This window comes from Archocentrus centrarchus, chromosome 10, assembly GCF_007364275.1.
Source record: "Archocentrus centrarchus isolate MPI-CPG fArcCen1 chromosome 10, fArcCen1, whole genome shotgun sequence".
In the NCBI taxonomy this organism is placed as follows: domain Eukaryota; kingdom Metazoa; phylum Chordata; class Actinopteri; order Cichliformes; family Cichlidae; genus Archocentrus; species Archocentrus centrarchus.
The window spans coordinates 17468771-17485387 of NC_044355.1; the positions used below are offsets into that span (position 1 = coordinate 17468771).

At 39.5% G+C, this 16617-nt stretch overlaps 2 protein-coding genes across 2 annotated transcripts; one reads left to right on the forward strand and one right to left on the reverse strand.

Annotated features, from left to right (window-relative positions):
- Positions 1-5942: 5942 nt before the first annotated feature.
- Positions 5943-7911, reverse strand: LOC115787425 (coiled-coil domain-containing protein 8 homolog). Its single transcript, XM_030740128.1, has one exon. It carries the CDS (start codon positions 7650-7652, stop codon positions 6090-6092), a length of 1563 nt encoding a protein of 520 aa, XP_030595988.1. The 5' UTR covers positions 7653-7911; the 3' UTR covers positions 5943-6089.
- Positions 7912-10026: 2115 nt separating this feature from the next.
- LOC115787435 (T-cell surface antigen CD2-like) lies at positions 10027-13353 on the forward strand. Its single transcript, XM_030740140.1, has 6 exons — positions 10027-10146; positions 10856-11173; positions 11361-11618; positions 11716-11820; positions 11984-12097; positions 12589-13353. Exons 1-6 carry the CDS (start codon positions 10098-10100, stop codon positions 12759-12761), a joined length of 1017 nt encoding a protein of 338 aa, XP_030596000.1. The 5' UTR covers positions 10027-10097; the 3' UTR covers positions 12762-13353.
- Positions 13354-16617: the final 3264 nt, after the last annotated feature.

Sequence of the window (16617 nt, forward strand, 5' to 3'; positions counted from 1 at the left end):
ATAAGAAGAAGAAGAAGAAGAAGAAAGAAGAAAAGAAGAAATAAAATTGAATTGAATTGAATTGAATTAAAAATGGTTATATTAGAGCTTAGACTTCATTCTCAAACCTAATGTTTTGTTTCTGTTTTCTTGTCTTAGCGTCTCATTTTGTATTTTATGCAAATGTAATGATCTGAACACATGCAGATCAAACTTCTTTGCTTAAAAACAAAAAACACCTGTGCTGTGGTCTGTGTTCATCATTCTAGATTTAAATATAAGGAAGGACCAGAATATGACCAAAAATGGAAAAAGAATAGAGGAGAGGCTCTTTGTGGTAAAAGTTGCTTGTGTAAATGTGGTTTGTACTGTATGTCTAACTTTACTGTTGCTTCACTTCCTTCCATGTACAATGACAATCTCTCCTTGTGTGGTGAAACTGAACACACAGAAGTTCAGAAAACATTTCAAACCCACCGAGCAAAACAGCAATCATTAATGTCTTTGAAGGTATTTCAAGGATTAAAATAATTCTTTATTTAAATTTACAAAAATATATATATATGGCTTGATTATATACTATATTTTTTATGACTGTGTTAAACTGGCTTCAAAGTGCACATAAACTTTTTTTACTTGTTAATTCAGTTACATGTTTTGATCCGAAGCTGATCACTAATCAAATGATCACATGGTCAGTGTAGGCTGCTTGTTTTCATCTGGGTAAAGCAGAGGAGCTTGTCATAAAGCTGCCTGCTGAGTCGACAGAGGCCGGATAGAGAGGAAATACAGAAGCTGTGTTTGGACTGTAGGTGACGCCATCAGGACTCTTAATGCAAACTGTGTTTAACTATATGAAATACGCAGCAGCTGGTGCATCCATCCATCCATCCATCCATCCATTTTTTTGTTTCTCATTTTATTGCAGACAGCTTTACTTTTATGTTTGTAACCATCACTGGTTTACATTTTAAAAAAATGATTAAACATTAATGTTTATTTAGTTGTCTTCTTCTGTAATGGTTAAATAAAAAAAAAAAAAATCAGTTCTGTTTTTAGATTTAGTGACCAATCCTTGTAGTCACACATTGTACCTTTATTGTATACTTAACATTCAGTTTAAAATTTTTGTATCATTCAATAAGGGTTGACAGCTTTGACTTGTAGCTACAGGGTGAGCTACATTCATTTTCTGTTTTAAGAAATTAGTGCTTTAGTATTAACTGTGGTCTGCCAGGCGATGCACAGCACCTCAGATATGTCTGGATACCAATTACATACATTTTGCTTTAATTGTATTTTTCTAAAGAAATTAGTTCTTTTCACCTTGTATTCTAACCTAATTCTTGTTAGTCGATGAATCCAGCATCAGATTTCTTTAGTCAGAAGTAGTAGAAGTGTTGGGTGACATTGCTAACTTTATTAAATCAAAGAAGAAGAGGATGTCATGAGAAATTTAAGTGAGAATAGGAACATTGCAGAGAAAAAGCATGATGTTTAGACAAGTGTGAAATGTATGTAGTGTAAATGTATGTATGTTATCACCTTTTACCTGATCTGAATCTACATTTAAAAAAATAAAAAATAACGCATGGACTGACACTGTGAGGTCTGAAACTGAAGATTATACAGTTCAAAGGTAGGTCAGTGCAAGGCATCAGTACAAGGCAGCTGACCAAATGTTAACCTGTCATCTTCAGATTCCAGACTGATGACACAATATTACTATACTATTAGTATTATTATGATTATTACTATGACAGAGTAAAGGTGCCCAAATACAAATTAGTATAGAAAACTGTTACTGGTTGGTTTCTCCAATACTGTGAGGTCTGTGTATAAATTATGTTAGGTGTAATTTTTTTTTCTTGCTTTAGTGCTATAAAAAGAAAACCGAATAAAATTGCATTGAACTGAATGAGGACAATATTGAAAGTAAATTAGGCAAGTGGCTGAAACCAGAATCTGAATGTGTATAATTTCTACCACTAGAGGATGCTATTGTGTTACAAAAAACAATATTGTGTGTAGTAGTCAAAAAAGTGTTAAAAATACATTTTAGATTGATATCCCAAGAACCTGTGAAAAAAAGTATCTAACATTTTTTTTGTAACCACTGCAGAGGACATCAGGCCTCAGAAGGATAGACTAGAATATTGATCCATCTGTATTGTTATTACTGTTACTATGACAACCAGTGCAAAAGTACCCAAACACAACCCAAAACAGAACAGACAAAATGAAGCAAAACAAAAACACATGGTGGCCAAAGGACCCCGGACCATGACAGTTATAATCATATCCAGCCAGGTCTGAATTCACAAGGTCTTATGTGAAGCTGATCTCTAACAGGAATCATGGTGAATGTGTGGTGTATTTGAGCAGAATAGAGAAGTTTGTGTAAAATCTGACTGCTGAGTTGACAGAAGATGATAAAATAATGAGGAAACATTCAGAGAACTAGTGAATGATTACAGTCACAGCATTATAAAAATAGGATGACCACTATCTTTCGTTCCCTTTCAAATGGCCTCTTTGACTCCACACTCAAACCAGCGTTCCCAAGAGTACGTCTTTCACCATTTTACAATGCTGCCATTCCCCAGCTCTCTGTGAATAACACTTATGAGGGACCAGGTTGGCAAAAAGAGGCGCAGGTGTATTTCTAAATTGTGGGCTTTATTATACCCCAAAAAGGCAAAAATGTCACAAGAAACAAGCAATTCTTAAAAACCATAAAAGAGGTCTGAATTAAAGACAACCTTTGCTGGCTCGTCCTTTCAACGTGATGACGGACGCTATCATAACAAGATTAACGCAAAAGCGGTAGTTACACACGCACAGCCAGTTAATGCCATGTTATCCCAGCACTCTGCTCAACAACACAACACATACATTCATCCATTTTTATTTCTAAATAGAACCTGATATCATGATAATTGGTCATAACGTGTGTGCCTCAAACAATGCAAAGATGCTTCAGATCATTGGTATGTGTGAGTGTGTGCATGCAGGTGTGTAATTGAAAACATTGCACTTTTCCAGGAGAGGGCGCCATAATTGAAGCTTAGAGTAATGAACCTATTTTCGAAACAATTGGTCCAAGTGGTTCAGTGCTTCATAAAAGCTTCATTTTCTCATCACTACTTTGTACATCTCTTCTGACTGCTCTCACACTTTTCCCTCCTCTTTGCATGGTTTATTAAAAAACACTGAAGAGAAGAGAGAGAAAAGAAAACAAACAAACACCTGTGCCTTTTTAACCGGCTGATCCCACTCCTGACACCATTTATGGGGGACCAGGTTGGCACAAACAAACAGGCACAGGTGTATTTTTAAATTGTTGGCTTTATTATACCCCAAAAAGGCAAAAATGTCACAAGAAACAAGCAATTCTTAAAAACCAATGGGCCCATAAAAGAGGTCACCTAAACAAAATTTACAGAAACCGTTTAACAGAACTCAACTGACCTGCCCAAATGAGAGGCAGCTCAACCTATATAGTAATAGAATAAACCATTTTAAATACCACAGGGGGAACCAAAGTGTAACTATATTTGAAAAAAAACAAAAAGAACCCCCCCCCCCCATGAGATTACAACAAGTCCACTTGATTGGCCTCAGCACTTAAGGACAGAGGTGCTGCTTAGTCAAGCTGATACCATAGAAACGTCACTGTCTGTCTGGACAGCCACAGCAAATGTGTTGTTAGTCGTGCCGTGACAAGATGAAATGTTAATGTTCAGCTCAGCAATCAGAAATCAGCTTCAAAAACCAAACTCAGGATTCAGCACGTTTAAATTTAGTTTTTTATATTTGCAAAAAGGATAATGAACAGCACACACACACACACACACACACACACACACACACACACACACACACACACACACACACACACACACACACACACACACACACACACACACACACTCAGCATGACAGGGATAGTCCTTGTGTGCTTAGGGCTGCTTTTCGCTACTTTATCAGTTAGGGAATAACAATCAGGAATAATAATCAAAGCATCAATATAAGGACTCACTAATTTCAGCAAATTCCTGGAGGGAGACTGCTGAAACTATCGGAATGGACGTGAGGGAATGAAGACAGTGAACAAACAGGGACAAATATGTTTGCAGCCAAAAAACTGAGCACAAAGACACACAATCTATTTAAGAGAAAGTTGGGAGACTTTGTCCTCTGTGATTGTACTTATTAAATAAACATACTCTTTAATCCTGAGGCTGAGATAGAGGTGATGAAGAGAAGATAATGTCAAAATTAGTTTTAAGGCCTCAAGACAGCTTAAAAGAATAAAAAAAAAACATGTAATGATAAAAATCTGACTTCAGTTTTTGTAGCTGCACAGCATTTTCCTTTTCTGTCATCTCTTTCTTCTTACATAGAAAAACATGCTAAACAGATGGTTGACCCTCACTGTGCCTGGTCCTGCTAGCAGGGTTATTATAGTTAACGAAAACGAACGAAATAACGAAAACTGAAATTGAAAAAACATTGTCGTTAACTGAAATAAATAAAAACTATAAATAAAAGGAAAAAACCATAACTAAATAAAACTGAGTTGTGAGTTTACAAACCTAACTAAAAGTAACTGAAATTATCCATAAACTGACTTTCATTTTCTTGTTTGTCATTTTTTTTAAAGCCTTGTGGCTTGATGTGAAATCATTTTTTCCGCTCTCTGAGTTTAAGCTGGGAGCGCCATCGTGCAGCGGTGTGCGTGCGTGCGCATCTGCGTGCGTGCGTGCGCGCTCACCGCGCTGGTCCTTAAATTAATGGCAGCGGTCTGCCGAGAAAGCAGCAGAGCCCAACTTGGGTCATATGTGCCTATTACCTTGACAGCATTCTTCCCACACCCTTTTTGGGGGTAGCTGTAGCTCAGGAGGTAGACAATTATTAAAAAAAGCACTTAGCTTAGTCACGTATGGTAGTGCTGGTGTGAATGGCTTAATTAAACGTGTTGTATAAGCGCTTTGAGGGCTCTCAAACTGGATTGTTGAGGTGAAATTATGGTTTAAGTTTTTTATGCATTTGCTATTTGTTTTATGCATTCACATTGCATTTTCTGCAGGAAATGCTTTTTTCTAGTGATTTTGTAAATTTATTCCCAAACAAAAGTTTAACCATTAGAGAAAAACTTATTCATAACCATCTCAACGATCAGCTGCTCACAGCACTGCTGGTATTTGTTTAAACTCTCTCTCCAGTTGATCTTTCGGAGTAAACTTCAATAGTTACTTCCTCCAAACCATCAACATGTCTATTGGCTGTGTACCACGGGCTTTTAAAGTGGCAGTAATTAAACCATTACTTAAAAGGTCATCACTTGACCCAGCTGTCTGAGCTAATTATAGGCCAATCTTGAACCTTCCTCTCCTCTCAAAAATCATTGCAACTGATCATCTGCAGAGGAATGGATTGTTTGAAGAGTTCCAGTCAGGTTTCAGGATTCATCGCAGTACAGAAACAGTATTAGTGAAGGTTACAATCTTTTCATGGCCTCTGACACTGGGTAAACAGCACTGCTCCTCGGAGAAGCAGCTGCTGCAAATAATTCAGCCTTTGCACCCAAACAGGAAATGTGACCTTAACCCTTTAATTACATGACATAAAAAAACAAGACAGGACAAGGCAATTTTTTTTTTTTATCCAATTGTTTTATTGATATTTGAATTAAATACTTTATTTTCTTGGTCTTTGTTTTTTGATTGCTCTGTTTTGGTCCAGTTCAATTTTATTTATTGAGCCCCAAATCACATCAAGAATGATGTTTATTGATGTGAATACTATTGTTTTGACTGTTGGGTTTTCTGTGTAATTGTTGTTGGGTCTTTACCTTAGAATCAAAAGCACCTTGAGGTGAATTGCCTCAAGGTGCTTTATCTTGTGAGACCCTACAATAATTACACAGAAAACCCAGTAGTCAAAACAACCCCCTATGAGCAAGCACTTGGCGACGGTGGGAAGGAAAAACTCCCTTTTTACAGGAAGAAACCTTCGGCAGAACCAGGCTCAGGGAGGGGCGGTCATCTGCCGTGACCAGTTGGGGCTAGTTGTTAGCTCGGTGGTAGAGAAATTTATGGGATCCTTCAGGATCTTTTAAATAGCTGGCAAAATCTCTTCCACAAAGATCTCTTCTTTTTTTTTGTCTGAGCCTCCTCCTGAGGCTTCTCTAAATGATTGACTTTGCTCATTACATCAGCTATAAATTTGTCTTTCTCCTCCATATTCTTGTCCATGGACTCCTGTAGTGATCTTAGAGCTGCCTGGATGGAGGATCTTTCCTGGAGCCATTGTGATCTTTCATTTTTGAGGTCTTCCTGGGCCTTCATTTCTGCTGCTCTCATCATTGAGGTTATTTTGCTGTGCTCAGCCAGGAGACGTGACATGTCCTCCTCCCTCTGATGTTTTTCCTCCTCAACTTTCTTTTGGGCCTGGGCCAGCTCATCTTTAAGAGTCCTATTTTCATCACTCTGTTGTGCCAACAGCTTCTCTGTCTTAATTTTTTGTTCTTTTTCACTTTTGACAGCTGCTTCCAGTTGTTCAATTGTCAGTGAACCACCGGTGTAGATCCCGTCTTTTTCAGTTACTTCTTGATGAAGAGCTGCCTTTATTTTTTCAAGCTCCTTTTCCCCAGTTTCAAGCATTGCTTTCAGCTGGTCTGTTTCTTGGAGCAAGACAGCCTTTTCTGCTTCTAGCTGTGCTGTCTGTCCTCCATTTTCGCCCAAGATTTTTTCTCCCACTAAGTCACAGGTCCTGGCAACAGAGGATGTGGATGGCTGTGGTTCTGAAGGCAAGACAGGCTGGGGTCTGGGACCTGTGGCAACCTGGGATCTGGGTCCTGCAGCAGCCTGGGGTCTGGGACCTGTGGCAACCTGGGATCTGGGTCCTGCAGCAGCCTGAGGTCTGGGACCTGCGGCAGCGTGGGGTCTGGGTCCTGCGGCAGCCTGAGGTCTGGGACCTGCGGCAGCCTGGGGTCTGGGTCCTGCCCCAGCCTGAGGTCTGGGACCTGCGGCAGCCTGAGGTCTGGGACCTGCGGTAGTGTGGGGTCTGGGATCTGCAGCAGCCTGGGGTCTGGGACCTGCGGCATTGTGGGGTCTGGGATCTGCAGCAGCGTGGGGTCTGGGACCTGCGGCAACCTGAGGTCTGGGACCTGCGACAGCCTGAGGTCTGGGTCCTGCCCCAGCCTGAGGTCTGGGACCTGCGGCAGCCTGGGGTCTGGGTCCTGCAGCAGCCTGAGGTCTGGGACCTGCGGCATTGTGGGGTCTGGGACCTGCAGCAACGTGGGGTCTGGGACCTGCGGCAGCCTGGAATTTCCTCCTTCTGGGAGGCTCTGGCTGGAAGAATATTTTAAATTCTTCAGGGATCTCTGCAAACTGTGAGCTCTTACTCATGCCCTGCTGGGTGTGCATCAGGGGTAACCCAAATACAATGCGAGTCACTGATTTGTCTTTTGATTTTCTGGATTTTCTGGGCATGCCTTCCTTCTGGCTGTTGTTTTCAGACTTCTCTTGCTTCAGCAGAGGGACGTCTGAAACTATAACCTTCAAAGAATTCATTTCACCTGCTTCCAGTGTGACCGCGTCACCTGAGTCCTTTGTGACTTTGCTGTACTCAGCTGGTTTCTGGACCTCCTTTTGGGCTTCCGTCATCAGGTCTTCAGTTCCTGAATTATTGTTATACAGAGTAACAGGTCTGTTTTCACTGCTGCTTACTTTGTTGCAGTTTGTTCCACTTGCGCCCACGAAGAACGTTTTATGTTCTCACTTCAGTTTAGCTTCACTGTCGTTGTGCACTGACTGACTTGCTGAGAGCTGAATGCAGATACACAGATTCTGTGGTCTACTTATATGGTTGGCTCAATCCTTTGATGTGACAGAATCTTTTGATGTGACAGAATGTTTTGATTTAATATCAGAATCCTTTGATTTGTTAGAATTCCTCTGTCACACGGAATCATGAGCAAACGTCATATTTCCATGGCAATGTGGCCAGGAAGAAGCCCAGAGATTAAAGCAGCTGGCTAATAATCCAAAGGTTGCTAGTTTGTATCCAACTTTAGATGCTAGTGTTCTCACAGAATTTTCTGATATTAGCTCAAAGGCTGTTCTGAAATGGAATGGCTACACTATGTTTCCATGACAACAATGTAAACATGTTTTTTCTCCACCATCCATAGTTGTAGTTCTGGAGCTTTCAGTCAGTCTTTCCTATATTCTTCATGAGTTTGCTCTAGTATGTGCATCTTAATTAAAATTAAGATGCACATACTTGTGTTTTTTTGTGTTTTTGTGTGTTTTTTATAGAGCTTGTTCTAATGCCCAAAAGCTTTCTGCAGATTGACACACCGACTAGACAAACTGAAGCAGAATAAAACATCTTCTGATGATGCTTGGGCTGCCTGCCTGTTTTCTGTACTTGCATCTTGCTGCACTCTACCTGGGCATCTTTAAATCCTACCACACAATGTTTTAGACATTCTTCATCTTTTTGTTCTGACACACAAACATTATTTGAATTAAGAATTAAACAAGTTAGTTTTTATGATGGCTTCAATAATCTCAGGCTCTCTGTGTGACTCTGTGTGGCTTGTTAGTCTACACTCTTACTGCCACATACAAACAAGCACACACAAATACAAAGATTACATCAATACATGACCTCATGCCCGCAACAAAAGTTTTGGTTATAGGGACGAGTACTTCCTTTTCTACTATAACTCCCATTTCCTCCCTCCCTGATGATACACACACTCTGGGTCGATGCCAGTCACAGTTTACATTAATTTACGTTTACATTAGTTGGACATTAAATGGAAGTGGTGTTTTTATAATATTGATGGCTTTAAACCAGCTCCACCCTCGGCATCCTCTTTTGCTCAAACAGGGAAGAACTGGAGCAGCAGGCAGGTAACTCAAGGAAAACAGAAAAGAATTGCTGGAACTTATAAATCACTGAAATCAGTGTAAGTAAGTATAAACATTAAGGTATAAAACCCTATCATATTAAGTTGATACAAATATAAATAAATATTTCAATTGTGTGGTTGCAGACAACCATCACAAACACTCATAGCCACTGATCAATGATTATGTAAATTTGCATATTAATCATTATGAAACTGAACGCATGGCTAAGGCAATGGTGCTACTTTAGGTCATCATACAACTGTACTATTTATAAAACTGAAGAAGAAGAAGAAGAAGAAGAAACAGCCTTTATTGTCCCACAGAGGGGAAATTTGGGTGTAACAGCAGCCGCAGTTATTATAAATATAAATAAAGATATAATAATTCACACTATTAAGAAAAGAATATATATAAAATCAACAAACAATATTAACCTTAATACTACTAATAATAACACTATATACAATGTACATGATGTGCCTGTGTGTTGAACCTTAACAGGCCGGACTATTTACAGTATATTATATATTATCCTACATTGTGTAGGCTATTGTGGTTTTTGTTGGGAGCAGTGATGGTTATAAAGTCTTACAGCTGCTGGGAGGAAGGATCTGCGGTAACTGCAGTCAGTTGACAATGAAGAAGTCACTTGGATGAGTGATAAAATGTTTCTTCCACTAAAAACTAGTATTAGAAACAAACCAACAATCATCCCAAATACCACAAATCCTTAAAATCATGAAGCTAATTTTTTTTTGTTTTTGTTTAAAGGTCCTTCTGCTTCCTTCATGATGTACATGCTGCGTATTATACACCAAAATATGAACTTAAGCTGAGATATGAAAATTACTGTTGTTGAAGTACATGAAGCTGTAGGAGACTGAATGTGAATGTAGGAGACACTAAGTGATGGGACTGATAGTGTTAGTTTGTCATAGATGTAAAAATAGTTCAGTTACAATGTGAGTGCTAATAAAAAAATGTGTGTGTAAGCTCTGTGAGGTTCCTTTAATTTCTGGTAACTAATGAACGTGTTGGTTTTACTTCCTTTTTCAGCTTTTCACACAGTGTGACATGCTTTTCAAGGGAGACAGGGAGACGTTTCTGACTGGATATATGTGCATATTATTTAATAAAGCGCTCTGACAGCTGCCAACTGTGTCAACACATACTGGCCAGTGAGGGGACATGGAAGCTGTGCTTGCATTGATGGTGATTCTGCTGGGAGTGTCTCATGGTGAGCTGGCCAGGGTTTTTCATTTGGGATCTTATTAATGATAAGAATTAATAAAATGTTATATATCAGCAGTGTGTTTTGGAGCAGTCCAATTTTTTTTAATCAGTACATAAAATCTGACATTGTTCTCAGAGATGTTAAAGCAGCTCACACACTTGGGGGGAAAAGTAAGAGATTTGTTCTTGTAATTCTTTTGGTAAATCCAGGTAAGAGTCTTTTAGCTACATGTGCAGTTTGTGACCATTTGAGCAGAACTTTAGTTCCTTTTTTGTCTTTTTATCACTTTTAGTAGCAATGGTAACTTCTTATCTGCACCTAAAGTACACACAACCACGAGGTATTTTCACTGTTTCAGACCGTTCTTTGTTCTTTGGTTTCAGTTCAAATGTTCTTGTTCTCTATTGTTCTCTTATAAACACATTTGGCTATTTTGGCATTTTAATGTATTTTTATGTTTTTCACAACTCTCATGTTATATACATCCAGTCAAATACTGAATTATCCAAAATATAATTTTTTACTAACATGGTAGTAAACAACAAAACAAAAGAAAATCGTTTTAACAAATAAAAAGGCTCACATCAATTTATTTGGGTTTCCTGAAAATGTTAATTTCACTCTCATTATTGCTGATTTTGTAGAAACTGAATATCACACATCACAAATATGTTTCTTTTTTTTTTTTATTCAATCCTTTCAAATCTTTCAGGTGTGGAAACTCACTGTGATGGCAGACAGGATGGAGCTCAGTGTTATGGAGCTTTGGGAGGAAGTGTGGACATTCAGCTGATGGACAGGACCTCAAAAATACCTAGATATGGACTGTTCAAGAATTCATTAAGAATACTAGATGTGAGAAATAATAAGGTTATTCTTAATACCATAAAACAGAGCTCTGTTTTTCCCAGTAATGGAACATTTAGGATCAATAACCTGAGCAGGAATGATGGTGGTGAATTTACCCTTCAAACCTTTGATTCAGAGGGAAAAAGAACAGGCGAGCGGACTTTACAGCTGTTTATTCAAGGTAATTATTTCCTGTTGGGAAATTAAGCCATTAATTGATTTAAATTTTACACAGTTTTGGTAATCTATATTATATATCTCACAACATTTCCCATACACGTATTTTATGTTTTCTCTGTTATTCATTAGAGACTGTAAAGAATGAGAAAGATTTAATATCAGAAGTCATCTGTGTGTGTTTCTCTCAGCTCCTGTGTCCTCTGTCCTGCTGGTCTCTGAGTGTCTGTCCCAGGGAGAGATGAGGGTGTCCTGCTCCTCTGAGGGAGGGGACAGTCCTCAGTACAGCTGGACTCTGGATGGACGCACACTGACAGATGCTGAGCTCCTTTCTGGAAACAATGAGGGTAACATCATCACTCTGAGACAGCACGTCTCAGGACATCTGGTCTGCTCAGTCAGGAACAACGTCAGTAATGTCTCCAAAGGACAGAAAATATCTACCTGTGGTGAGTGAGAACATTATGAATAAAATCTGGAATGGACAACTTTGAGAATTAATGTAACTATACATTGTTCATGAATTATGTGTTTGTTTGCTTGCAGGCTTTATTTTTATTAACTGCACTTCAGTCAATGGGACACAGATATCAGGGTGGGTGCATAAAGACAGTAACAGCCTGTGTATTGAACCAACACAGAATTCTTTGGGTAAGGAGAATGGAACTGCCAACAGTGGTGATCTATGGTATATTAGTAACTAAAAAGTAATTAGATCCATTGATGTAATTTTCTCAGTTCTTTGTCTTCTTCATAAAAAATACATATTTGCTGACTCACTATTTTTTTTTTTTGTATTTTACTTTTGAAACAGATAATTTGCCACTGATTGCTGGTGTTCTCTCAGCACTGGTGATTTTCTTGGTTGTGGGTGTAGCTGTTGTCTGGGCTCAGAGGAAAAAGCAAAACAACAAACCTACAAAAAATGGTACACACTTTTCCCCTCTTATTCACTTTACTTCTTCTTTAACCTTTTCTTTTCTTCTCATACCCCCCCCCCCCCCCCCCCCACCTCCCATGAGATATAAAGAATAGTTAAGCATTTTTAAATGAAATTTTTGATTTCTTATCGAGGGTTCATTGATACCTATGTTAAATGTCAGTTAAATATGTGGGTATCGTTAAACCAGCTGCCTTTAACCCCAAAACCTTGAAAACAGCTCTGTACATAGGTAGCAAAATCCACACACCATAAACTCTAAAGCTCATTAATGAACCTGTTTTAAAAGTTATTGTGTCTGAATCATTTTACATTATCTCCAGTCTTTGCTGTGAAACTAACTTTTTTCTGCAGCAGACATGTCAGTCAAAATTGTTTAACTCTCAACAAAAGCAAAGACGTTTCACAGAAAGTCAAACTGGTCCTTTGATATTTCACTGATTATAATATTTGAATCACCCCGTCTTGGTATTCTGCAGAGGAAGAAGACGAGGAAGAAATCTTTGCTGATATCAGGATCGTGAAACGGCAGGCGAAGCAAATGGAGAGAAGAGCAGAGCTGGAGTTTGGCCATGTCAAGTCTGCAAAGCGATCTCGGAAGACTAAACCAACAGATGATTGTCTGTATGCCAACATCCATAAAGTCCAGTGATTCAAGTGGTCAGTGCTTCTACACAGACAGCACCCCCGTAGGCCCATGGAGGCAGTAGGTGATGTGACGATGTCTAAATATCTTTCAATTAATGTGTTTTCCCATCAGAAAAATCCAAACCATCAAAACTCTCACTTGTTGATTTATTATTTTTATTTAACTGCACTTCTGTATGATATCAGGGCACAAATGCATCTAATCTTAGGTGACCTCTTGATTTACTGTTACTGTGAGAGCATTTCTCATGTCTCTTCTGTGGATTCTCTGATAGAACAAAGGTTATGACTGTAATGGAGTGTCTTTCTCTTTAGATTCGAACTTGACCAGTTTTTGACTTCCTAAAGGTTTGACCAGATCGTTAAGTTAAAAAGAACTTCTGTGCAAATTTCAATGCAACTAGCCTATTGTGTCCAAATGTTTTGTTGTACTGAAACTTGAAAAAAACAAAAAAAATATGATGGTCACAGCTTAACCTTCAGTCACAGAATGAGAGCACATGTTGTAAAAGTTTCATGTTCTACTGTTATGTTTTTTTGTTTTGTTTTTTTCATCACTGCACAGCGGTCTTTACAGTCTGATCAAAAATGCTAAATTATTTTAAATACAACTGAGTTCAAATTTATGTAGCAATAAATCCCACCTGAGAATTTCATGGATTTTGGTTGTCAGTTTTTCAAACTGCTTGCATCACTGTTTCTTATTTGCACTTTCAGTCAGCTAAGAGTCAGTTTAACACATAAGTCTGGAGTTTTGAAGATCCTTAAAGTTGCCATTGTACTGACAAGCTCAGCTATAATTCAGATATCTGGGAAATATGCAAACTCAGAATAAAGGTCATGCAGTTTAACTCTGCTTCTGCAGTCATGTTGAAACTGAAAACTAGAAACACGTAAATTATCACTGTGGTGAGAGTGGTAGTGCCAGCTACTACCCTTTTAACTGCTTGTTATGCGAAGACAACTGTGGATTATTTATGTATTAGATAATAAATATACGTTTACTTTGTTCTCTAACTTTCTTGCTCCAGCCTCTGACGGGGACGGTCGCATTCTATCTCTCTCCCTGCCCTCCCTATCTTTCCTGCTTGCTGCTTGCTGTGAGAGCGTCTCTTGCACACTGTTCGAATAAGAATAAGATTGAGAGCAATATGGATTTGGCAAACTGGGCCTTCAAGACCATGGATCGAATTTTTTCCACTATGAGATCTGGGAAAGGGGAGCCTGCGTGTCCGAGTGGAACAGACCCGGTTGGATACGTCATCGACTCTTGGAGCTCGTGGAGACCTGTGTGCTTCTCGGCCCTAGAGGTGGAAGACGTGGAAGACGCTTACATATTTGGCTATCTGGTAGCGGTATCTTTTCTGTTTGGGCTTGGAGGATACCTGATTTACCGTGAAATCAAGAAAACCTGGACGGCAGTTCGACATCTGCAGAGGCTGCCGACCCAGGTGGATGGGCTGACCAGAATGGTACAGACTCAGACTCAAAGCCTGATGAACCTGAGCCGTAGACTTGGGGAGTAGCAGGTGAGAGGGGTTCGATCTGGAGATAAGGTACGGTTCTGCTCAGTGAGGACGGTAACTAATGAATTTGGATTATTGGATTTATTGAATGGTTTCCCAGTGAGACTGAAGGCTGTTGAAAAAACAAGCAGCCTGTTCCAAAACAACACCTGCATTATCAGAATTCGGTTCCCTAGCCGGCCTTGGCTGGCAATCATATCTCTCCAGAACTATGTGTGAAGGCCGCTATCCCCCTCAGCCCTCTCTGTGATTTGTGAAGCTGGATCTGGTGTACCAAGGCTGCTGATGAACTTCCATCACTATCAGCAAACTGTTTGCCTGGGAGCTGGCATCTGGGCTCCACAATGCCCCCACCCTCTCGTCTCCGTCTGCGTCCCCTCCTGACCCTGACCCTACCCACCATACTGCTATCCCGGCTTTATATGTGCAATATGCTTTTTGCTGAGGTGTTTTTTGGAACCTCGTAAGGTGTTCTTTATGAACACAGTATGAGATGATTTTTTTGAACCTAACTATCCCAATGTATCTCTTTCTGTCTCTCTGCTAAAGGTAGCGCCGTTGTGAAACGGTTGCATGACCTCAGACATCTGTCCCCCCCTGTCTGTGTTATGTTTTTGTTTTGGATGGATGTTCTGTTAACTGCAATTTCCCCATTTGTGGGACTAATAAAGGCATTCTTGATTCTTGATTCTTGATTCTTGATTAGATGGATCTAGAGCATACCCAGAGACAGATTTAGGGATGAATGTGTCAACTTAAAGAGAAATCTCTTCATCCTTTAAGAAAATATCAGACAATAAAGCTTCTCGTGTGCTAAAGATTCTTGGCAATAAAACATATATAGCTGAAAACCCTGTCTATTTCCCCTTAAATGATGCCACATTTGTAAGGAAAATGCATTTGTGGTTTGAGTATGCGAGTTGCGCATACTCATGCCAAGATTTGGCATAAAAAACTTACCAAATCTTTGCTGCCGATGCCAAACAGCTTATGGAGACTCTTGACTATTGACTCTTGTTTGGTGTCTTTTATTGAATTGGATGAAACAAGACATGTTGTCAATTTTACAATTTACAACTGCTGTGGGATGGCATCCCATTCTTCAACCAGCATTTGTCACAAGCCAGCCAATGTGGTTGTGTTGGTCATTTTTGCATTTGTCTGGGGTGCTGCAGCACTCACGGTAGTGCCAAGGGAAGTAGGTTAATAACATTTAATACTGCTCTAAAACTCATGCTTTAGAGCAGTGCTCCTGTTCCCATTCCTGATGTGAAGCCAACCTAAATTTCTCACACTATGCTCCTCTTGATTGGTGTCCTCTGATGTTGCAAAGCACTTTTGATTTACCTTATTTTGCTTTGCGTGTATGTTTTGCATTGTTTTCCTACTGCAACCATTTTTATACTGTTATTTTCCCTTAGAATACTTGAACATTTTTAATAAGGAGCTTCACTGGACAAGTGATTATGATGATTAACTTGTGAAACAGGAAGGGAAACTTCCTGTGAAACAGGAAGGAAAACTTGATGCTTCTTCTTTTTGATAAGTTTCAAATTTACGTTTACCTTCTGGTGGGATGCGTGTGCGTGCGTGCGTGCGTGCGTGCGTGCATGCGTGGGTGTGTGTGTGTGTGTGTGTGTGTGTATTTACTGCGAGTTCCCATAGTAAACTAACAGAAACTGCACACACAATAGCAGGTCACAGAAAATGCCGTTCCTGAGGCACCGAAAGGCAGGTATAAAAAGGCCTTAAGGTATAACCAGCCAGCAATAAGAGCTGAAGCTGTATAATATTTAACCACTAGAGGGTGCCATTATACACTTTGAAAAAAGATAGTGGTCAACCTATTTTTATTTCAGAGTTCAAACTTGAAAATTTGTCCATTTTCTTCCACTTGTCCAATTCAGGGTTGGGGGATGGGGGGTGGAGCCTATCCCAACTGCCACAGAGCGAGAGGCAGGTTACACCCTAGACAGGTTGCCAGTCTGTCACAGGGCTAACAAAGAGAGACCATTCACACTCACATTCTCACCTATAGGCAATTTAGAATCACCCGTTAACCTAACACCACTAATTGCATGTCTTTGGACTGTGGGAGGAAAGCTGGAGTACCTGGAGAAAACCCTCACAGACAAAGGGAGAACATAAAAACTCCATACATAAAGGCTCCGGCAAGACGGTTCATAATAATGATTATTTTGAACCTTCTTGCTGTGTGGCAGCAGTACTAACCGCTGCACCACCAGCTTTAAAATCAAATAATACAATTTAAAATCCAATGTGGCTGAACTGTGTTTTAGTCAGCTATAAGTCTTCAATTAGAAATAAATAAGA

Excerpts from the sequence above, each read along its gene's own strand:
- LOC115787435 (XM_030740140.1), top strand. The coding sequence starts at position 10,098 with ATGGAAGCTGTGCTTGCATTGATGGTGATTCTGCTGGGAGTGTCTCAT. Across the intron at positions 10,147-10,855 it reads TCTGCTGGGAGTGTCTCATG|GTGTGGAAACTCACTGTGAT; the intron begins GTGAGCTGGCCA and ends CAAATCTTTCAG. Across the intron at positions 11,619-11,715 it reads ACAGAAAATATCTACCTGTG|GCTTTATTTTTATTAACTGC; the intron begins GTGAGTGAGAAC and ends GTTTGCTTGCAG.
- LOC115787425 (XM_030740128.1), bottom strand. The coding sequence starts at position 7,652 with ATGACGGAAGCCCAAAAGGAGGTCCAGAAACCAGCTGAGTACAGCAAA.